General features: G+C 41.3%; 1 protein-coding gene across 2 annotated transcripts in view; it reads left to right on the forward strand.

Moving 5' to 3' along the window:
- The window catches only part of Ppp1r42 (protein phosphatase 1 regulatory subunit 42), a 41,958-nt gene extending 18,187 nt beyond the window's left edge, over window positions 1-23,771 (forward strand). Inside the window, exons 6-9 of one of the 2 annotated variants that reach the window (XM_021644429.2) lie at window positions 4,295-4,412; window positions 10,541-10,672; window positions 15,867-16,026; window positions 23,482-23,771. In XM_021644429.2, the coding sequence (XP_021500104.1) occupies window positions 4,295-4,412; window positions 10,541-10,672; window positions 15,867-16,026; window positions 23,482-23,527 (456 nt within the window). In that variant the 3' untranslated portion in view covers window positions 23,528-23,771. The remainder of the gene's footprint in view (window positions 1-4,294; window positions 4,413-10,540; window positions 10,673-15,866; window positions 16,027-23,481) is intronic. The other variant, XM_060384610.1, reaches the window with a different exon arrangement.
- Window positions 23,772-24,021: the final 250 nt, after the last annotated feature.

The following is a 24,021-nucleotide window of genomic DNA, read 5'->3' on the forward strand; positions in this document are numbered from 1 at the left end:
TTTGTTTTGTTTTGTTTTGTTTTGTTTTTATGGATAGAATTTCTCTGTGTAGACCTAGCAGTACTGGACTTCAAACTCAGAGTTCTGCCTCTGCCTCCCGGAGAGCTGGGATTACAGGCAGGCACCACCACTGCCAGGCTCCCGTCCTGATTCTTAATGCACATTAAATTTTAAAAAGCACTTGTCAACAGATGATGGTAAAAGAAAGGATAAGAGCCAGAGAAGGAAGGCCGTACATGAGGATGTAAGAGAGAAAACCCCAGAGAAGATGGCCAGTACCCAAAAATAACACTCTTCCTTTGTTGAGAAAAATGAAAAAGGGAAAGAAGGTGTGGGATCACAGGCAGAATATTGAGAAAAACGTTAGCAAAAGATGACAGACTTCTTGGCCAATAAAGTAGGTCCCAAGGTCAGCTACAGAGAAGAGGAAAGAGGGTTTCTGCATGTTTGTCTATGTGGAAGTGTCAGACCCTGGAGTTACAGACAGTTGTGAGCTGCATATGGGTGTGGGGAAATTGAACCTGGTCCTCTGAAAGAGCAGTCAGTGCTCTCTCTCAACCACCGAGCCATCTCTCCAGCCCCTGGAAGATAAGTTTTAAGCCAAATAATAATAACAATGATGATGATGAGATGATGATGATGATGATGATGATGATGATGATGATGATGATGATAGTGCCTTCTTTAACTCATGGGGCTCTACTTTAAATGACACTTTGACTTTTTCCTGCAACCTCTTTAAACCTCTTTAAACAGGCATGCACTGATATATAAAAACACCAAACATTTTAATGATTTACAGTTCAACTTACATTTAAGTTGCATGAGCCTCACTAGACCAACATTATCCAAGTTGCTAACACTATAAAAGTCAAATGCATGTGCAAAAAAAAAAGAACTTGAAGAACAAAAAAGTCTTTAATCTTTGCTTACAGTTTATATGTCTGCAAAGTTTGCCAAATCAATAAAATGACCTGAGTTCATCTCACAGTCAGATTCATTAGTAATTTACTTCATTGGCTTTCTGGTGACCATTTATCATGAGGTATAGAATCTTCAGAATGAATGGGAAAAGTGAAAAACTTGACATGCTTGCCTCTTATATAAACTAAACATTTGATTTATAATACACAAATGAACAAACCACGATAGCCTGTCATGTTTTTTTAGTTTCTAATTTATTCAACCTCTGCTCAATATTGATCCTGGCAAGCAGCATGGCCCAAAGATAAATTTATCCATTCCACACTTTAGTCAGGAACAAGCTAAAGTTTATAGATTTTTCTCAGGCAGATGATGACAGGCAGTCAGAGAAATGACAAATGGCTGTCTTTAGACTTAGTAAGGACAGTTGGGCCAGACATTTCCCATAACGATTGGAGCGTGCTGCTCAGATACACAGGTTCATCACAGTCATCATTAAAGCAGAGAGCACTGCCTACGGCAGACACCCATGCAGGAGCAGGGTGCTGGCCTGCAGGGGAAAGGGAATTGGCAGCTCAGAATTTTGCAGCACTCCTCTAAGCGATAGCATGACATGATCATTTATCAAACAGAGACTGTCCAGAAAAGTGTCTGGTTCCTTGAGTAATTTATTGAAGGGCAGGAAAGTGAAAGCATTTTATTAAGGACAGGAAGGCAATGAACAACCAGAGCGTGTCCAAAGGGTAATCGTATTTCAGGACAGGATTAGTTTGGCCTTAAGTAAACATACACTGGAGGGAGTATGTCCAGGGTCATTTATCAAGTGAGGAATAATTAACAAAACTCCAAGCACTGTTTTATCTTTATCAGTTTAAAGTTCTCTTGTTGTTTATGGGCATCATATTCAACAGTATGAATCATACAACACACAGTCCCTTCCTTGTGGCTTTTAGAGTAAGAGAAATACAGAGTTCTTGCATAAAATAATTATGGCTCTGTTAAACATGGAACAAATGTTTCAGAAAGAGCAAAATCTAAGGTCTAAGACTGAGGGTTGAGGTTATAATTTTGAAGACATCTTTCTTACACAACTACTTGCTGGTCAATGGGTCAGAAGTTTTGTCTTTAAATTTTGCTGTTAATCAAGATGGGGAACAAAAAAGGACTTAGCTGAAGAAAAGAAGCAGAAAACAAACATATTTATGAACTTACCTGTTTTGGTCCCCGAACTTTATATGCCATGACAATTCATTCTAATTGTAATTACTAATAAATAAAGACAGGAAGTGGTTTGTTGGTGATGCACGCCCTTAGTCCCAGCATTTGGGAGGCAGAGGCAGGCAGATCTCTGTTCAGGTGAATTCGAAACCAGGCTGATCTACACAGTGAGACTTCGAGAACACCCAGACCATGCAGAGAAACCCTGTCTCAAAAAAACAGAGAATAATAACGAAGACCAGCCCGGCGTGGTGGCACACGCCTGTGATCCCAGCACACAGGGAGGCAGAGACAAGCAGACGTTGTGATTTCGAGGTCAGCCTGGTCTACAAAGTGAGTCCAGGACAGTCAAGGCTACACAGAGAAACCCTGTCTCAGAAAACCAAAATAATAATAATAAAGATGATAATAATAATAAAATACAGACGTGCATGAGCGCAGTAAGCAAAACCTCAGGAAACAGAGTGCTGCTTCTGAGACGACAATTCCTGTTTTCATAAGTTTAGTCAAGCACAGACTAAACTCTAGAGCTAGACATACACCTACAGAAAGTCACTACGTTGGAGAGATATCTGCATTCTTATGTTTGGTGTACCATTTCAAAAAATAATCAAAGTACATTAATGTTTTTGGAGTAACTGCCTTTATTTCATTTAAAAAATTTTACTCTTTGGGGTATATATAAGGAACACTTTGGCTGGAGAGATGGCTTAGAGGTTAAGAGCACTGGCTGCTCTTCGAGAGGTCCTGTGTTCAATTCCCAGTAACCACACGGTGGCTCACAACCATGTGCAATGTGATCTGGTGCCCCCTTCTGGCATGAAAGTGTACATGCAAATAGAGTACTCATTCTCAAAATAAATATTTAAAGAAACACTCAAGTATACATCCTTCCCACTAAATAGTAGTAAAAGTAACATTAATTTTTAAAGAGGAAGGGGAGAAAGGAAAAAAAGGAATGGCAGAAAGACAAAGAATTGGGGTGGGAGTTTGACACTGGCTGAGAAAAGAAATGCAATAGGGAGAAAAGGGGGGTAAGGAAAAGAAACTTAGAAAGCTGCTTCTGAAGTGCCACCCGTCTGGCTTCCTCGCTGTCAGATGACCTGTATACTGTGGACTAACTTAGTTTTTCTTTAAGTACCAACAAGTCATTTTCTGGTAAGCTATAAAAGCATGCAAGTGGTTATCACAGAATGTACAACAGAGCTGAATGTGCACACGTTTAATCCCAGCACTTTGTAGGCTGAGTCAGGTGGAGCTCCGCGAGTTCAAGGCCAGCCTGATCTACACAGTACGTACCAGACCAGTCAGAGCTACATAATGAGACCCTGTCCAAAAACAAACAAACAAACAAAAATCACAAAACAGAGCAATAATAACAAAAAAGAAAACTATAACCACAGTAAAAACAGAATTACAAAAGAAGCCCCTAGGTCCATAAAAGGCCAGGAAGACATATAATAAAGCCAAAAGAAGATGAGAAGGGCATGACAGTGGTTCAGCATGGTCTTTGGGTGATGAGTGGGCAAGTGATTTTTTTACTCTGTTTCGAAGTTGGACAGGATTTCCCCTCCTTCATGAAAAAGTAGGCAACAATGGATATTGGCCTGCAACGCTGGCACACTGGGGTGGTGTTTAGTTTGGTGAACCAAGAGTTTTACTGGGGTCACTTACAGGAGCAGAAATGGTCAAAGAGCTGCAGCACCAAAAATCCTCTCCAGAACGTGTGGCCTGGAGCCGGGAGCCGGGAGCTGGGAGCACACTGCACAAGCTCACCAGGCTGGGGAGCACTCTTCCCCGGCTCAGCGGCTGGTCCCTGCCTCCTCCAGACAACTCACCCCTTCTGAGGGTGTGTCTCAGCAACAGCTGAGGGGTTCTTTACTCACTACTCTTCAATTGCCTGAATGTGTACGCTTTTACGGATTCCCCTGAGAACAGTGTGTTTTCTGCAGAAAGTGTTTTTTTGAGCAGTGCTGTGTGAGCTTAGTAGCTTAGTAGCTCCCATTTTGCCGCCTCTTGAGCTACCCTGCTATTAGAATAGAGTGTGGGGAGCTAGAACACCATAAAAACCAGTTACCGCCTTTAAAAGTAGCACTAGGAGTGCTGATAATTATGAAATTCCTGTGCCTTCTTTTTTCTTTCCTGATTATAGGACTTGGAGTTTTTACTGAAAAAACTGATGAAGCTGTGGAAAATGGATTTAAAGGGAAATCCTGTTTGTCTTAAGCCAAAATACAGAGACAAACTGATACTGACGTCCAAGTCACTGGGTACGTGTTTTACATTAATTCAACTTTCTTAGAGAAAATAGCTTGTTTAACTTTTAAGTTATTTTATCATCAAACTTTCAGAAATAAAACATCTGGCTCTAGAAATTTGGTCAACTTAAGCTTATATATTTGAATAACAATAAAGTTAAAAATAGAAAGTAATACATGAAAAATATTTATTTATTAAAATATTAATTGATTAATTAATAATGTTTATTCATAAATAAATACCAGGCACACTTTTAATAGAAAATGAAGCCACTGCCTACAAAACTAATCAGTAACAAATGTGTTGAACGTTGCTTGGACAGATTCTTGGCAGGTCTTTAGACCCCTTAGCTTTTGGTTCTTCAGATAAAACCAGTCAAGGTGGTTTACTTGTCGTTGGCCAAACGGTACCCCAGGAGCACATGGTGTCTCTCGGAACACACGGGTGTCCCTATAATTTGAAAGGAGAGTAGGGAGCTGCTTCATAAAATCCTTACAACCAACAACATCCCTCAGTCTACCCTATATTGGAGGAAACGGTACAGAACATGGTTGGTGATGCCAAAGTTACATAGCCTCCGAGGGACCGTCAGTGCCATGTCACAGAGGAGCCCTGAAGGAGAACTCTGGGGCACGGTATATTTGGGTATAAGAACTAATAAACTGCTAAAATGTGATCAAACAACTTCAAAACTCATAGCTGGTCAGTCACTAGTACTAGTGCAGTGATCTCGGCAAAGCAGATTCAATAATACAAAACATTTATTTTTTTCAAAATGCATGTGCAGATGAACTCAGTGGCTGGCTCTTTGATCACCTACCCCTGAGGGGGAGCAGCCTTACCAGGCCACAGAGGAAGATGATGCAGCTGATGATGCAGCCAGTCCTGATGAGACCTGATAGGCTAGGGTCAGATGGAAGGGGAGGAGGACCTCCCCCATCAGTGGACTAGGGAGGGAGGGAGGATGCAATTGGGAGGCGAAGAAGGAGGGGGCTACAGCTGGGATACAAAGTGAATAAACTGTAATTAATAAAAAAAATAAGTTTTTTAAAAAATACATGTGCAGGAACTATATACAGCTCACAAAGGTAGGGAACAAATAATACACAGACGACTTGTGTTTCTACAGCTCTGCACATGGCTCTGCCATGCAGTCCCCACCCTCTCACGTCTCTGCGGCCACACATGACTACATGTCTGCTTTACTCAGCCCGAGGAAAAAGTAAAGGCAATTAGTGTGCGATGATTAAGAATATTCTATTATGAAACGGGTGGAACCTGCCTTTAATCCTATACTTGGGATGCAGAGGCTGGAGTTCAAGGACAGCTTCATCTACATATCAAGATTCAGGACAGCCAGAGCTGTATTGTGAGACCCTGATTCAAAAAAAACATTTTTTTTAGCTGGGCGCAGTGGCACACCCCTTTAATCCCAGCACTCAGGGAGACAGAGGCAGGCAGATCTCTGTGAGTTCAAGGACAGTCTGGTCTACAAAGCGAGTTCAGGCCAAGGCTACAGAGAGAAACCTTGTCTCAAAACACCAAAATAAATAGACAGATAGATAGACAGATAGATAGATAGATAGATAGATAGATAGATAGATAGATAGATAGATAGATAAAATAAAAAGGGCTGCAGTGTGATTCAGTGATAAGAGTACCTGCTTAGCATTCACTAGGCCCTGGTTTAATCTTCAGCTCTATAAGACACACACACACAGAGACAGACATACAGATTTCAGCTCTATAAGGCAGACAGAGAGAAAGGGAGGGAGGAGAAGAAAAGAAAAAATAAAATCTCCTACTTTATGTAATCTCCTCAATATGTAAGATTATAAAAGGCATGGGAATAAGTCTATTGATTTCTGGAAGCAAAAATTATTCAGACTTTCCCTTACATAACTACTCTTTCTATAACACACTTTATGACTACAAAATTCATGCTTAAAAAAACAGGGCTGACATAGTTCAGTGGCAGAATACTTGCCCAGTATACACAAGCCCTGAGTTCTATTGACTGTACTACAGGGAAAAAATACAAAGAAAAACATCACCCCTAATCTCACCATGAATCCTGTTAAAGCTTTAGTGCGTGTCTTTCAAGTCTATGCACATATACACATGTTCAAATCATTTGATTCTGTCTTTGTTTTTACTGAATTTAAAACCAGATAACAACAACAATAATAATAAATTTTAAAAGACTGTGAGGGGGACTGTTGTATATTTTGCAATTTACCCAGTCCTGAACAAACACAACAAACCCTACACATTTGCTTTACATAACATGGTGGTAGCAAATTTCATATTGAGAGCAAATCATTAAAATAAAATAAATCTCACTACCTATGGCATCTCCTTGCCTTTCCAAATCACTTAAGAGCTTTATGCAAGATTGTGCTAAAAGTGACACAAAATGAGATTACTCATGACAGTGTGCATGTGTGTATACTAAAATATGCTAGCAATTTATTTAATTTTTAACAAAAGCAAATATGTATAAGCATCAATGGAAACTGAGCATCAAAGAATGATCTTTAATGTTGTTATAAGTCAAACTTCCTATAGTTTGGAAAGTGCTGTCATTCAGTTAAGGTGCAGAAAATGTAAAATGATTACATTCCTGAGACTACAGCTCTAGTTCCCATTGCCAGCCACAGTTAGAATATACGTTACAGTGGAGTAAGGTATCCGGAGAAAGAACATGTTTGCATCACTTACGTGACATCACAGTGTTACAGCTGTCCTACTTGTAATCTCTGCCTGAGTTAAACATGACCATCAGTGCGCCTGCCCATGGTGAATGTGGGGCTTCTGGACCAGCACAGAAGGACTCTCAGTGCCGGAGTCCGTCACCTGTGGGCGAGGAACAGTCCACTGTCCTCTCAGTCATATCAATCTATTTTATGCTTTAAACACAACACGAAATTTTGGGTATTTAAGTGGCAGCAGCATTCCTTTTATCAGTAGGATCAACATTTTTTTAGAGTAGTCTAAAGAACATGATCAAAAAATTTTACTGTATCCTTACTATATTCTAGGGCTCAGTGGAAGACCTTACACAGATGATGAAAGACAGTTTAAAAACTATACTGGAAAGATGGCTGGAGAGATGGCTCAGCAGTTAAGAGCACTGGCTGTTCTTCTAAAGGACCCAGGTTCAATTTCTAACACCCACATGGCAGGTCAAACTGTAACTCCAGTTCCAGGGGATCTGATACCCTCACATACAAAGACAGAAATGCAGGCAAAACACAAATGCACATAAAAATAAATAAAATTTTAAATGTTATACAGATACATTGTTAGAAAAGATAGTCACTATTAAATAAAAGCCACATAAACCGCTTTATTTATGTGAAACAAAATATAATATAGGTAAAATAAGGGACTTGCTCAGTATTTTATAGACTATCCATATGACAAATTGTCATTCATCAGAAATTGTGTTTAAAGACATACTAAAATGCTTACAAAATTATACATGTATATACTTATATATTATGTATATATATGTGTAACTGTGTACAGTATGCACAGTTATACACAGAGGAAGGGGGTTCTTTGTGTAGCCCTGGGTGTCCTGGGAACTCTATGTAGACCAGGCTGGCCTGGAACTAAGAGATCTACCTGGGGGCTGGAGAGATGGCTCAGGGGTTGAGAGCACTGGCTGCTCTTCCAGAGGTCCTGAGTTCAATTCCCAGCACCCACATAGTGGCTCATAACCATCTATAATGAAATCTGGCATGCAGGCAGAATACTGTATATGTAATATATAAATAAAATAAAATTTAAAAAAAAAAAGAGAGATCTACCTGCCTCTGCCTCCTGAATGCTGCTGTTAAAGGTGTGTGCCACTATGCCTGGCTTTATTTTTTCTAAGACCAATAATTAAGTTTATAAAAACATGACTTTACTTGCATTATAACAACATTTCAACTTTGAAAGCCAATATCGTTTGTATATGATCTTAGTCCAAACTGTTCACAGTGAGCATCTTCAGCAGTGATGGGAAGTCAAGGTACAGAAAATAAAAGGGCCCTTTTCTGTTCCTTCATCATGTTTCAGTTATTTGTAATAAGTGCATATTCTTAAGTCAGAAAACTAAAAACAGATTAAAAACTCGACAAGTATGAGTGTAAAGACGGGGAGGCAATACAGTCAGGCTAGGGTTTGCCACAGTGAGTATCTGAGCATGGATCCCCAGAATCCACGTCACAAGACAGGCATGCTGGCACATGGGACCAAGTCCACAGGGTCTCTGGAACTCAGTAAGTAGCCAGTCCTTCCATACTGCTTAGCTCCAATTTCAGTGGGAGACTCTATCTCACAGATTAAAGTGAAGATTGATAAAGCTAGACCCTTGACATCAATCTGTGAACTCACACACACACACACACACCCAACACAAACACAAGCACACATCACACCACAAAATTAAAAATAAGTGTATAAATAAGAATTTTTTTAATTCTTTGTTTTTTACTGAAAAAATTTATATGCTATATTCTGATCAGGTTTTCCCCTCCCCCAACACCTCCCAGACCCTCCTCACTTCCCACACACCCAATGCCATGCTCTTTGTTTCTCTTAAAAAAAAAAAAAGGAAAAACACACAAAACAAAAACAAAACCCACAAACCACAAACATGGAAGCCAAAATATACAAGCAAAAGACCAATGAGACGACAAAAAAAAAAAAAAAAAAAAAAAAAAAAAAACCCTCAAAGCAAAATGAGACGAAAGTCCACAAAAATAGGACAGAGTTTGTTTTTGCTGCCCACTCCTCCTAAGCATGGGCCTACCCTGAAGACTAGCTGATTTTTCTCGGACGTATTATTTGCAGATAGATTCTTGGTACAGGTAGGAGCCCATGTCCGCTTCCCATCTCAGTGATGGGCCCCCGTGTGCCTATGCAAGCTCTGCACGTGCGACCATGGCCTCTGTGAGGTCCTATGAGCAGCGCTGCCGTTCTGTGTGGGAGCCCCGGCTTGTTTGGAGCGGGCTATCTATCACCCTTGGTTCCAGCCCGCCTCCTCTTCAGCATATGTCTCTGACCCCTGGAGGGCAGGGGAGTGTTAATGAGGATACCCCGTTTATGACAGAGTTCCAGAGTCGCTCACTCTTTGTACATTGTGCGGTTGTGGGTTTTTGTGTTAGTTCCCATCTACTGCAAGAAGCTCCTCCAACGATGGCTGAGCAAGGCACTGACATACAGCAGAGTGCTATTAGGAGTCATTTTGTTGCTATGTTCCTTTAGCAGAACAACAGGATTTCGTTCTCCCCTAGGCTCACTACCATTTTCAAAATCCTGGCCACCCTGTCAGTGTCCAGCGTGGGTTCCATCAGAGGGAACCCACTATTGCACAAGCGTATCTTGAAGGCAGGTCCACAGTAGGTGTATAGCTGGGATGATGGTTTCATTTCTCCTCTGGTAGCATGCACAGCATCTTCAGTACCATGAAGGTTAGTCAGAAGGGACGAAGCCTCTAGTTGGACACGTGCTTGATGACTGATGAAAGCGTTGTATTCAACAATAGGGCCTTACCATCAGTTTCTGGAGAGCAACCAATAGCTGATATTTGGTTGTGCTTCTTTAGCAACAAATCAAAAAAATTTAACCCTCCAGGCGTAGTGGCACACACCTCTAATCCCAGCACGCAGGAGGCAGAGGCAGGCAAATCTCTGTGAGTTCAAGGCCATCTGGTCTACAAAGTGACTCCAAGGCTACACAGAGAAACCCTGTCTCAAAAAAAAAAAAAAAAAAAACACACACACAACAACACAAATATATAACCTACTTCTGATACTGCTATTTTTGTTGTTTTGGTTGTTGTTATTTGAGACAAGATCCCACTCTGTAGCCCAGGCTGGTCTAGAATTCATTATGTAGCCATCCAGGCTATTCTCAAACTCATGGTAATCCTCCTACCTTAACTTCCTGAATGATAGGTCTAGCTAACATGAGGTGTTTTCAAAAAGACTTTATTTTAGCTTATGAGATAACAGGTGTTATAAGCCAGAAGTGTATCTTTTGTATTTTCACGTGTGTGTGTGAGTGCACAGGTGTGTGTGTGTATATATGCATATATACACACACAGAATACATATTGTATTTTTAACTTACATATCTTCTCCAGAATTTCTTGATGGAAAAGAAATAAAAAAAATGGAAAGGCAATTCCTAATAAATTGGAAAGCATCTAAAGATGCCAAGAAAACCAGCAAGAAAAGGATCAGTAAAAGCGAGGAGCCAAGCAACAGCTACTTAAGTAAGTGCCTATCATTAGCCCACAGCTTCCAGCAGAGGGAACAGTCTAATAAAAGCTACAAAAAATAACTGGGAAATGGTGTTTGGGGTTTTGCTGTGTTGGTTTCAGGCTTTAAAGGTGTATTCAATTCACTGTCAACAAAGGCAAACATAGCTGTTAGAAAATTTTACCTGCGGTGAAAACGGTAAGAGTATGAACAAACCCTGACCTAGGTTTCCACTGGCTGCACCTGGGTCACCACATACACATAGTCATGTCGTGAGTGTGGGGGAAATGTGAAGTTTGAGTCCAGCAGCAGTGTGTGATATCAGTTGTACAGGTGATAAAACAGTCGAATTATAAACTGTGAAACCCAAGTCACCATACAGTTAACATCAGTGCAAAAAAAATCACAGTTTTAAACCAGGATAAAAATGAAAATGTACCAGACATGGTTGCTCATATCCATAATCCCAGCACTCAGGAGGCTGGGACAGGAGGATCACAATAAGCTTAAGGACAGCCTGAGTTATATAATAAATTCCAAGACAGTCTAGGCCCGTCAAAAAAATCAGAATGATAAATATTAAATATATGTCAACCATTTCTGTACTCCATGGCCAGTCCACTTATTATGCACACATGCTATAGCCCTAAATGCTTGAATTATAATATGCTTATGAGTCTGTTAGAAAGAACACACTAGGAGCTGGAGACGTGGCTCAGCAGTTAAGAGTACTGGCTGTTCTTCCAGAAGTTCTGCGTTCAATTCCCAGAAACCACGTGGTGGCTCTCAACCATCTCTAATGTGATCTGTTGCCCTCTTCTGGTGAGCGAGTATACAGGCAGATAGAGCACTCACACATTAAATAAATGAATATACAAAAAGCAAAGACACTAACCTTTGTCTAATTAATGCAACTAAATATAAACAAAAGTAATGTTAGCCTTGCCATACCTGGAAGCCTACTAGACTTGACCCTGCCCCCGTCTGTATTGGAATAAGCCTCTTCTGCCCACAGTAATCTTTGAACCCAGCATTTTGCTTCACAACTAATTATTCTTGGCCCCTTTGAATGCAGGGGGTAGAAGCATGCCAGTGGGGCTGTTAGGCCAAGGGAATGAATACTGCACAGGGCAGTTACAAGGAGAGCACAGAGGTGTGTCCTTCTAGAAGAAGGTTGGAGTGAGGAGGATGGGATAGAAAGGCATGGCGGTCTGGTGATCTTGCTGTACCATGCCATTGAGTAGAGACTAGTGAAAATCATTTAGGAGAACTGGGACTTTGTTAACTGACATTACATCAAAATTGACACTATGCTGGCATTTCTCATGGCCTGAAACAGGCAAAACACACAGGAGGTTTTTCCTCCTGGCTGTACTGTGACCCTGTAGCCCTGCATGGTGCTAGTGCATACTGTACTCCTATACATTTAGAAGGCTACGGACAGGGAGAGCTCAAGTTTGAGGCCAGCCCACTTAACTTACCCTGTCTCAAAATAAGAAAGGGCTGGGCATGCCTAGCTCAGTGCAGCACATTGTGTGGGACTCTAGCTTCCATCGCTGTCTCTTTCTCGTCTGTCTGTATGTATGCATACACACACATACACACACACACACACACTCTCTCTCTCACACACATACACACACATACAGACACACACACACATTCTTCAGCTTTTTATGGCTTTCAGTAATACACCAAAGCACCTTATTAATATTGAAATACCCATAGAATTAAACACCAAAACTAAACTTACACTAAAAATATTTTTCATCTTCATAGATTTCAGATGTTTTCTGTAATCCACACACAACTGAAGCCTACAATTTCTGAAATGAACTATTTAATTTTCTCAAAGGAACCTTTATTAATTTCTTTAGAATTAGTGTTGCCAAAACTAATTAGCAAAAGCATTCTTTAAAGTTATGTTATGTGAAAACACCCACAATAAAGTATCTGAAAAAGAAATTAGGAAACCCTTCCTTTACAATAGTACTGGAAGAGGCAAGGACTCAGAGATAAACCTAACTGAAAACTGCAATGATAAAAGATGTTAAACAGGACAATAAATAAAATAAAAATATATTCCATGCTTATGAAATGAAAGACTTAAAAATTAGAATATCCAGCCAGATGGTGACAGCATGCCGCCTGTAATTCCAGCACGCAGGAAGCAGAGGCAGGTGAATCTCTTGTGAGTGCGAAGCCACACTGCTCTATAAAGTGAGTTCCGGGATAGCCAGGGCTACATAGAGAAACTCTGTCTTGAAAAACCAAAAATAAAATAATAAAAAGAAAAGAAAATTACAATATCCACCCGACCCAAAGTGATGTACAGATGCGATACAATCCCTGTCAAAATCACAATGTCAGCTTTTACAAAAACAAGAAAATCATTCTAAATTCACAAGATAAAAAAAATAACCAAACCAGTCTTGAGGAAGAACAAGTTAGAAGCATCATAATTTCTGATTTCAAAATATATTACAAAGTTCAGTAATCCAAACAGTATGAAACCAATAGGAGACAAATGAAGCCACAAATATACATGAACTGATTTTGACAAATATGCCGAAAATACAGCGTGAAAAAAAAAGGCAGTTGCGTCAACAGGTTTGGGAACGTTACATAACCCACATTCAAAAGAAAGAAAACTGTACCCTTAGACTCAAATGTCAACTTAAAGTGGACTAACACCATGGAAAATGGACACGAAACCATTAAACTAGAAGAAAACAGTGGGTAAACTCCAAAGACGTCATCTTGGCAATGACTTTAATTATTACACGGGCAGAAAAACAGAAATAACTAAGCCAGACTAGAGCAAACCGAGCAGTTCCTATACAGAAAAGGAAATAGCAAAGTGACAACTGTGAGGTAGAAGAAAATGCTTCAAACCAGATACCAGACAGAAGTTAATCTCCAAACTAATCAGAAATTCCTACAACTCTATAGCAAACATTGATAACCTGATTTCAAAATAGGTTAAGGACATTTCTAAAGAGGCATAAAAAATGGCCAGCATAATTAAGTAGATGGTAAACGAAGTGATGCTGACTCTGCTGACTCATGGCAGTGAGTCTTCCCAACAGATAGACTGGCTATAGAAAGAAAGAAAGAAAGAAAGAAAGAAAGAAAGAAAGAGAGAGAGAGAGAGAGAGAGAGAGAGAGAGAGAGAGAGAGAGGAAGGAAGGAAGGAAGGAAGGAAGGAAGGAAGGAAGGAGGAAGGGATGAAAGGAGAGAGGGATGGAAGGAAGGAGGGAGAGAGGGAGGGAGGGAGGGAGGGAGGAAGGAAGGAAGGAAGGAAGGAAGAGAGAGAGAGAAGGAAGGAGGAAGAAAGAAAGAGAAGGAAGGAAGGAAGAAAGAAGGGAGGAAGGAGAAAGAGAGAGAAAGAAGGAAGGAAGAAAAAGAAAGAAAAAAGAAAAAGAAAAGAAAGGAAAGAATGAAAGAGAGAAAGAGAAAGAAGGAAGAAAGAAAAGAAAAAAGAGAAAGAGAAAGAAGGAAGAGAGAGAGAGAGAGAGAGAGTGTGTGTGTGTGTGTGTGTGTTGAGGGTTGATGGCTGCAGAGATGGCTCACCAGCTAAGAACATGTTTCTCTTCCAGGCAGGCATGTGGTACACTTATACACATACAGGAAAACACACACACAAAATAAAAATAAATCTTAAAAAAAAAGCCAGGCACAGCAGTGTTTGCAGAGGTAAGACAAGAGTCAGTCAAGACCAGCCTTGGTGTCATGAAACCCTGTCTTAAACCAACCAGCAGGTGTTAGCAATGATGGAGAGCATGTGAGTTACTTATTTCTGTGATCAGGAAGAAGGGAAATTGTATTTTAGCTCATAATGTCAAAGGTTTGAGCCCATGGGTGCTCACCCACGTGCTGAGGCAAAGCACCGCCTCCAAAGTGTTTGATGGGGGCGGCTCTTCACTTCTCGGTAGAGAGGAGGCCAAGAAAAGGCAGCAAAGGAAGAGCCAGGGCTCCTTAGAGACCCTGAGGACATGTCCCCAGTGACCCACTTCTCCAGTCAAGCCTCGCTTCCTACTCCTCACCATCACCTTCAAATGCTGTCAGATCACACACCCACTCATCGTTATACCGGGGACTTCGGTGTCTACCTGCCCCTGGAAGCACCGTCACAGATGTGTGCTTCTCTAGTTCACATGCCTTTTTTTTTTTTTTTTAATGTGTGTGTGTCTGAACACGTGTGCAGGTACCGATGGAGGCCAGAAGACAGTCAGATCCCTTGGACTAGAGTTACAGACATTTGTGAGCTCATGTAGATCCTGGGACTCAGCTCCAGTCTTCATGGTCAAGGAGCCAGTGTGCTTACCCACTGAGACTTCTCTGTCACACCTGCACGACAAACCATCTCTTAACCCACAAGCTGACAATCAAAATCAGCTATCACAAAGAGAAGCAATCTTTACACATCCTAATTTTTAACATGTTTTAATATATTTTGTATATGTGAAAGCCTTCTAAATTTTAGCTCTATACTGGGAATTAAAGTAAAATTACATAGACTATAGTCCCTGACTTCAAGAATCTTACAATTAAAAAGTAATCCTAAAGTTAGCCATGTAAATCAAAGCTGGAAATACAGTCAAGTACTTCAATAAGATCCAAATGATTGCAGTCTTTAAAAGTATTTGCTTTCACAGCAAATGGAAGATTAATATTGATTTAATAACTTTTTTAGAGCAGCTCAGGAGGAGACCCCGAGTTAAATCTTGAACACTCAGGAAATGGTTAAGCGTGCTGCCTACTGGGCTGTTAAAGGCAGTGGGACTTAGAAGTAAACAAGGCAGTCCCCACTAAAGGGACACCACAGCTAGAAACCACACATGATATGGAACAATAATTGCTCAAGTAAAAGTATGAACATCTTCCAACAACTATACGTGACTAATCCATGCTGTAAAGGTTATTTTGAAAATAAATTTAGAAAAGCAAATTTTAATTCACTTGTGTTTATATTAATGCTAGCATGTCCGTTTTCTCTATAAGAATTATGAACTTTCCTATGTAGTTTTTAGGTATAAAAGTCTGTGGTGGTTTATTTTGGATATTAGTTTATGAATTATTTTACTGTGGATTTGTCTTTCTTTAATTTCACTCCATAACATATAATTTAAGATATTAATATATGTCATTTCATAATCTAGTAATTAGTTTCAAAGCAGGATGCTCTTAATTCTTTGTATGCTACAGGTAACTTTGAAACAGTACATCACATAGTTCCAGTTTATTACCCACAGGTGGGCAATCCAAAAGTAGTCTTTTTCTCTGATGTACAGAGATACCTTGTCCATGAAAATGCATCTTCAGAATGTTCCCAAGAAGATAAAACTAAAATTACTGAAGACATGGGGTAGGTTCTTTCGAATGTTTGTATGGTTTGCCTTTCTTAGGGGAGTGGGATGCCCTTCCTGTCCACACAGATGAAGAGGGGTCCTCCTAACTGTCCGTTCTCAGTCCTTTTTACATACACATTTGCACACTTCAGTGTTGGTCTTCACAGTCATAAAACTTTGGAGGTTGGGGATGGCTCTGGAAAAGTTGGGAGTTTGACTAGATGCACTAGTGAGGTAAAGGTCGGGGCAAGAAAGTCCCTAAAGATGTGGCTAAAGAGGTCTGGATGTTCAGAGGGAAAGGACGATCTCAAAGGAAGGTGAGGCCCCCGGTGATGACAAAGATGAGGCCCCAGGCTTGAGGGACAGGGGTGGAAGGAAGAGGGTGTGATTAATGACAGTAGAAAGGAGAAGGCCAAGGAGTTTGTAGACTACTCCCTCCTCTGCCCAAAGCCCAAAAGTTCTGGACCTGCTCTCTCTGGGGGTATTAGAAACTCCATTCATTCGCAAAGTGGTTTATGATCCAAAAAAGGTCTGAATCTCTATTCTAAGCTTTGATTCTATACTCTGTTTAACTCTATATAAATCTGTTTAAAAACCTAAGGAGGAAAAAAAGTTGTTTTTGTTTTATCTATACAAAGTTACAGCATTCCAGGAAATAACCTTATTTATTCTAAAATACATGCTTCCCGTACATTAATAAACACATTAAAATTCAAACAAGCCCAGCATGGTGGTGGGTAATCCTAGCACTCAGGAGGCTGAGGCAGGCGGATGTCCGTGAATTCGAGGCCAAGCCTGGTCTACAAAGTGAGTCCAGAGCAGCCAGGACTATTTTCCAGAAAAACCCTGTCTCAAAAAGAAAAAAAAAAAAAAAAAAAATTAAACAAGAGGAGGGCTGTTAAGGCCAGCTACAATCCCAGAACTCTGCAGGTTGAAGGATGATTAAGTGTTCATCAGCTAAACAAGTTCAAGGCCAGTCTGAGCCAAAAGAGATCCTGTCTTAAAAAAACAAAAAAAAATTCAAACAAGAAAATCCTAATCTCAAGTATTTCGTTAGTCAGGTGGGGAGCCAGATGGGCCACAACTGCTGTATAACGTTGGCCATGCTAAGGGCACTGTTGACCAGATAGATGTTAACATATTCTGTACATTTTATTTCAACTTCTTCCCCACTTAGGTCCAGTTTCCCGTTCATTTGTTTAATCTCCCTCCCCACACAAGCAGTCCTGGGGTTGAACGTAGGCCTCCGTCATGCAAGGCAAGCATTCTACCACTGAGCTACAGCCCTTTGCACTTATGTTCAGTCCAATGATTGTTCTGCTGATGCTCCCAACCCTACAGCAGAGTTCATGCCACTGCAGTGAAGGGTAGTTCATATTTCACTGAGAAAGTAATCAGGGCTGGTGGACGTTCTTCAGAATTGCATTCACCTTCCCAGAACTGCCTGCTGACGGGTGGAGCAGGCGGGTCTGCCATGTGCTGCTCTTTCAGGACCCTTCGGTGGTGACTTGACAACCTCTAGCCCAGCCCACCAGAAGAAGCCCTGTGCATGGCCCTGGTGCCCAGTGCTCCCCCCCCCCCCACACACACACACACAGCAGCTCAGGACTGAAGCGCTGCAGACACAGGGTCTGTGAGTTTGGAAAATGCTTGATGGAGAAGAGCAAGACTGCAAAAGGAGTCCTAGTTTCCGTCTTGCGTATTCTCCGTTTGCAGTAACGTGGGAGCTGTGTGAGAACATGTTTTGTTGTTCCCACACAACCTCCAAAACCAGAGCCATTCCAGTAGCACCCTGATAGTCTCTTAAGGACAGACAACACCCGTACAGAATCCACAGCTGTTTTTCGGATCGTGTTTCTTTATCAAGGGCTTCCATAAGCAGTGGTGCTACGTCAAAGTGCATTAACCGGCAAACGGGGACACCATAACGGCCTCAGGGAACAAAGCTGGTGAGCGTTACACCTCACCACGTAGTAACTAGATCTGTAACCAGCTGTGCCACTCAGCACACATTCTGTACCAGTGTGCAAGGTCCAGATCGTTAGGAGTGCACTAACCAACCAGCGAGTGATTGCTCTTCTCCCATTCTCCTCACCAGAACCTCGGAGCTAAAGGCATTTTTTAAAAAGTAGACACTACCTTTCTACTACAAAGATGCACTTCCCTAAACAGGGCCGGCAGAGCAGCGGCTTTCAGACGCCTCCGCCGCCGTGTGGATTGCGTATGTTCAGTTCTGAGTTTCAGTGCTGTCTTGGGGGGAAATGTCACGCAGAGTTCTCTTTTACATGTTTATGATTTCCTCAGGTAAACTTTTCTCTGAAAGCACGCCAAATATTGTTTTAGTGACTCAGAAGATTGAAGTTTGAGTAGATGGTAGCATTATGTCTCTCTTTACTAAAAGATGACCAAATATATTACAGAAGCTCAAGTGCCTGACAAAAGATTTTTCTAGGATGCACCTGATGCTGGCAGTTGAGTAATTTGGGGAGGGAATCTTATTTGCTTACATGAATTGGTTTCCATTTTTGTTTCTGTATCAGAATTCATGCATTTGTAATAAATGCATGAATTTATTGTGTAATATCCACTTTTAATTGAGCTTTACCACACATACAAGGCAGAGGGCTAATGCATAGCTCAGCACTTTCAGCTGGGAGTGTTGCCATGCAACCTTTAGTAAGTTAATATGAAAACAACACAAAATCAAAACCCCAAAGGAGAGTGAGGTTACAGTGGGAAGACTGGGAAGGTGCAAAAAACAAAGTATTAATAATTTGGCCTGGGGCTGGAGAGCTGGCTCAGAGGTGAAGAACACTGGCTGCTCTTCCAGAGGTCCTGAATTCATTCCCAGCAACCACACGGTGGCTCACCACCACCTATTATAAGATCTGGTGCCCTCTTCTGGCGTGCAGGTGTACACGCAGGCAGAACACTATCCATAATAAACAAATCTTTAAAAAAAATAACAATTTGGCCTGAAGGGGTTGGAGAAATGGCTCAGCAGTTAAAAACACTTATGTCCTTCCAAAGGACACAGGTTCAGATTCCCAGCACCCACATGGCAACTCACAAATGTGTGTGACTCTAGTTCCAAGGGATCTGACACCCTCGCACAGAAATACATGCAGGCAGCACACCAATACACATAAATAAAAGTAAATTAAAAATTTTTAAAAAGAAAGAAAGCAAAACTAAAATAAAATAAAAACAGCCTCCACAAAAACACAATAATTTGGCCTGGAATGTTGGACAATGGTAGAGCAAATTTGCCTAGCATCACGTGTTCAACACACACATACACACACCAAACAAACCCATCTGAACACAAACACAACAATCAGACTCTCAGTTTCTAAGAAAATCTATTAAAGCAGCTCTTTCCCTTCACCATGTTAACGGTGAGGCTGAGGTGGCATCCACAGTGTATTTTTACAAGCTGAGTTTAACATTCAAGGTGAGGAGCCCGCAGGGAGGTGGAAACAGAACCTGTTCCAAAAGCAACAGTGCGCTGCACACTCCTGGAGCGCTCCACGCGCGGGGGCTGTGCCTGTGTGCAGAGTGGAGCCCCGTGAAGCAACGTCTGTCCGGGGACGGGAATGTTTTCCCTGTCTCTTACACATGCATGCAGTCTGCACGTGTATATTTACACAAGACTGCTCTCCCTGCAGGGAGGAAAAGTCAGCCTTGTTGACACTGTTTGTGACCCTCCAACTGAACTCGATACTATCAACGTACGCTTTAATTAAAGAGTAGGTCCAAACTTTTTTATTTAAAGGCTGATCCTGAACAAACGCCTTCACTGTTCCACAAAAAGTAACGTCTGGTGTTACCTAAGCCAAAGCGGGACGCGGTGTTGCTTCCCTCCGTATTTGTCACAGCAAGCACTTCTGACAGATGTTTCCTCTCCTTAAACATGCTAGGGGCTGCCGGGACCTTAGTGACTTAAAAATAGACATTAAATCCACATATGCTGCTCATAAGATTCACCAAGAATACTGAAAGCACTATCGTGAAGAGGGCAGTCACTTAGCTGTCTCTCAACAGGCAAAGCTGATAACCACAGACCCACGTATTTTGCTAATTTAAAGATACTTTTGCAGCTGGGTTAGGCCATGTTGGGTTTCAGATCTCCTTAAAGAACATGAATTCCTGGACTCTCCGTTCACAGGAATGTGCCCCTCTGCATTTGTTAGCTACTGATGAAATACCTAATTAAGGTATTCGCTAAGCTGTGGGAAGAAGTTTCTTTGAGTTAAAAGTGGCTTCCAGGGCTGGAGAGGTGGCTCATCGGTTAAGAGTAGCAGCTGCACTCACACAGAGGCCCTGAGTTCAACTCCTAGCACCCATAAGACAGCTCACAACAGTCTCTAACCGAAGCTGGGTGTGGTGGTGCAAGCCTAAAATCCCAGCACTTGGGGAGGCCAGAGGTAGGCGGATCGCTGAGAGTTCAAGGCCAACCTGGTCTACAAAGCAAGTCCAGGACAGCCAAAGCTAAACAGAGAAACCCTGTCTCAAAACAAAAACAAAAGAAACAACAAAACTGTCTCTAACCATAGTCCCATGGGATCTGCTACTCTCTTCTCGTATGCAAATCCACATGCAGACGAAACACCCATATACGTAAATAAACCTTTTTTAAAAAGTGGATTGTAATAGTTAAATTAACTGCCTTTCACAACTAGTAAGGTTATGTTTAAACCGTTGTAATAACAGATCTATGTGCATCAAAAAGAATTTTCAGAACTATGGTAATTAGTTTTAGTCAAACTCTATGGTACTTTTTCATAAACTTATTTGCCGGGGCTGAAGAGATGGCTCAAGTAGTTAAGAACTTGTTTGCAAAGTCAAAATGCCTTTAGTTTTGCTTTGCTAATCTTTCCTTCAGTATATTTATCTCATGTGCAAAATAAACATCGTAATGCAGATAGAATGTTAACATTTTGATTTGCAGTTCTCAACAAATTCTCATGAGAGTAGGATACACCGCTACGAGCAACAAGGTAAAGAACCATACAGATTTTTCATTCTAACAGGCTAAGCTAGTGTTCAGGAATTCTGGCTTCAATGCTGTCACTCCCTTACTCTATAAACAAGAGTCACCTAACCCTAATTTAGCATAAATCTTTGTAACCCAATTTTTAAATACTAGAACTCTTTAATAAAAGAATAACATGACTCCAATAGCAAGCTCTGAACGACTCCACTGAGAATATCCCATCCAGGAAGGTCCAGAGCGGCAAGCAGGTGAGGAAGTGACTAAGACGGACAAGCACATCCCTCTGCAGCTAACCGCTCGCAGGCACTCGGGCCTGGAGCAGTGTGGGCAGGTCTACACAGACACGAGAAATCAGAGCAGCTGGCAAGCAAGAGCTCTAGGTTGTAACATCACTTGCTCTAAGAAAACACTGGTCCAGTCTTTGTCTTTCACAATATCACATTAGAGATGTGCAGAGATGGCCCAATCACGAAAGCACAAGGCGCACAGCGAGAGGGCCTGCAGAACCCTGTGTCAAAAAAACAGGCAAGCAAGCAAGCAAGCAAACAAAACATGGAGAGCAACTGACAGACAGACACCAAGCACTAACCTCTAGCCTCCACACACATGCCCACCTGCCTCACACGCACGCACACACACAGGAAAAGAACAATATATTAGAATGGGTAAGAAATAAAAAAAATAAAGTCTCTAAATACTGATCCGATATAGAGCTTCTAGAACTCATATACTAAAACTAGGAATTGAAAACCAGGAAGCCTCTTAGAACAATAGTGTGATGCATTATAGAGTTAAATATACAGTACAATGCACAGAGCTTTTCCCAAGCGGAATGAAAATCTACACTCAAGAAACTGAGTGTTTATAATGGTCTATTTGTAATCATTAAATATTTAAGACAACCAAGTATATCTCAAGTGGGATACGGATAACAATCTATTACATATAATGTATATATGTATATACACATATACACACTGAGAATGCTACTCAGCAATGAGAGGAAATGCACTATTGATATTGCTCAACATGAGTGAGTCTCAAAAGCCTCATTAAGTGAAAGTAGACTTTAAAAGAAACCTACTATGTGCTTCTATTTGTGTGATATTCTGGCAAAAGGGAATCCATAGGGACAGAAAATAGATCGGGACCTGCCAGGAACAAGGTGTGGGAGAAAGGGTTGGCCCCAAACAGGGAATTGCTGCAGATAATGGAGGTGTTCTGTGTCCTTACACAGGTGGCAGTTAACGTACTACCTATAGTTTCCCAAACTTGCTGAACTATATACTCAAGAGAATAAATTTCACTTATTTATTTATTTTTGAGACAGGGCCTTTCCATGTAGTTCTGGCTGTCCTGGAACTTGATATATAGACAAGGCTGGCCTCGAGAACTCACAGAAATCTGGCTGCCTCTGCCTCCTAAGTGCTGGAATTAAAGGTGTGTGTCACCCCAATAGGCTAAAAGTTATTTCCTAATTTAAGCAATAAGGGAACTAACTGAAACTAATACATTGTTAAATGTATAGTATACAAGATATATGTACAGTATAAACATACTCTGCTATGTGATATTTGCTTTCTGGCTTGTATTTTAAAGACAGTCTCAACATTACAACTTGGCATATTTAAAAGAAAAATTCTAAGACTTCCACCACACTCAATAAAATCTACACCATTCTAAAGTCATATTTTTGAAAACTAGACAACTAAGAACTTCAGAGAAATATATGCTATGAACATATATCTGGACTGCCAATAAGGTCAAAAGTATTCATCCTAATGAAGTGAAATAATAAACATTAATAAACAAAACGTGCAAAATACACATACTCAATGGTATGGTGACAAGCATAAGCATCAGAGACAATCTACTTGGCTTGACCCCTACCTTGGCCGCTGACTAGGTATTTCACAGTGGACAAGTTGCCCAGTCCCTGGGAACTCTTTCCTCCCAACTGTAAAATATAAAACCCTCAGTTCTCGTACAGGCGAAGTGAAAAAACACCCATAAAGTACTCAGCACATGAAAAGTGCCACGTGGACCTCTTACTAGTTATGTCATGATGGAGTTTTAGGATTACCTATAGTGAAAATGACTGAAAAATCAGAGCCTCTTTCAAGAATTTGGGCTTAGAATCAGTCTGCCCAGGAATAGCAAAGACAGGACAAGAAGGGCTCGGTACTCTGTTCTGTGAGCATCCGTCTTTTCTTCCTGCTGCCTGCTGCCAGCCCCTGCTGTCCAGGGCGCACACAGGCATCAGGAGAGCAACAGGCAAAACTCGGGGAGCTCCCGAAATCTCTGCCCGGCCACAGCCCACCTAACCTCCTTATGTCCACGTATCTCCCAAAGCAAGAAAGCCTGACTAGCTATGAGCCTTTACCCGGGTTAGTGAGTCCCTGGGTCTGGGTCTGCCGTCTTGCATATCAAGTTAATTAAATGCTCGTGTTTTCGTTTGTTTTGTTTGTAAATGCAGGAATCTGTCCTTGAAGGAATCTGAAAACTTGCTAACAGAAAAATGATATCCACGTGCCTCACCTTCTCGAAACCCAAAAGTAAAGGAAAATTTGTACAAGGAAAAGGAATCAATTCAGCCGCGTGTGATTTGATTTCCCCACAGAACTAGGCAACAGCATGTTTTGAGGGTTTGTAGACTTCGGTTATCTCGGTCTATAAGTTCTTGTTTGATTTGTTTCCTTATAGAATCTGAGACTTCGCTTTTCGTGAATTCCAGGATCTATTTACTTGCTGTTAAGTAAAACTTAACCAGGAAATAAAATGTGGTTTTTCACTCAAAGGGACTCTGGGTGTGCTTTTTAAGACGGAAAGCCCTGTTACAGTCGTGATTCACTAGCAAATTCCACCACCTGGTTCCCCGCGCTGTAAGTACCGCGCGTCTGTCTACTGCCTAGCGATCCCGACGTGGGAAGTCGGGGATCCGCAGGGAAACGTTCGGGCAGGTCCTCCGAGCTAACACTCAGCGCTGTGCGGCGGGGCTGCGGCGCTGGGCCCCGCC

This window comes from Meriones unguiculatus, chromosome 6 (genome assembly GCF_030254825.1).
Source record: "Meriones unguiculatus strain TT.TT164.6M chromosome 6, Bangor_MerUng_6.1, whole genome shotgun sequence".
NCBI classification, from domain to species: Eukaryota; Metazoa; Chordata; class Mammalia; order Rodentia; family Muridae; genus Meriones; species Meriones unguiculatus.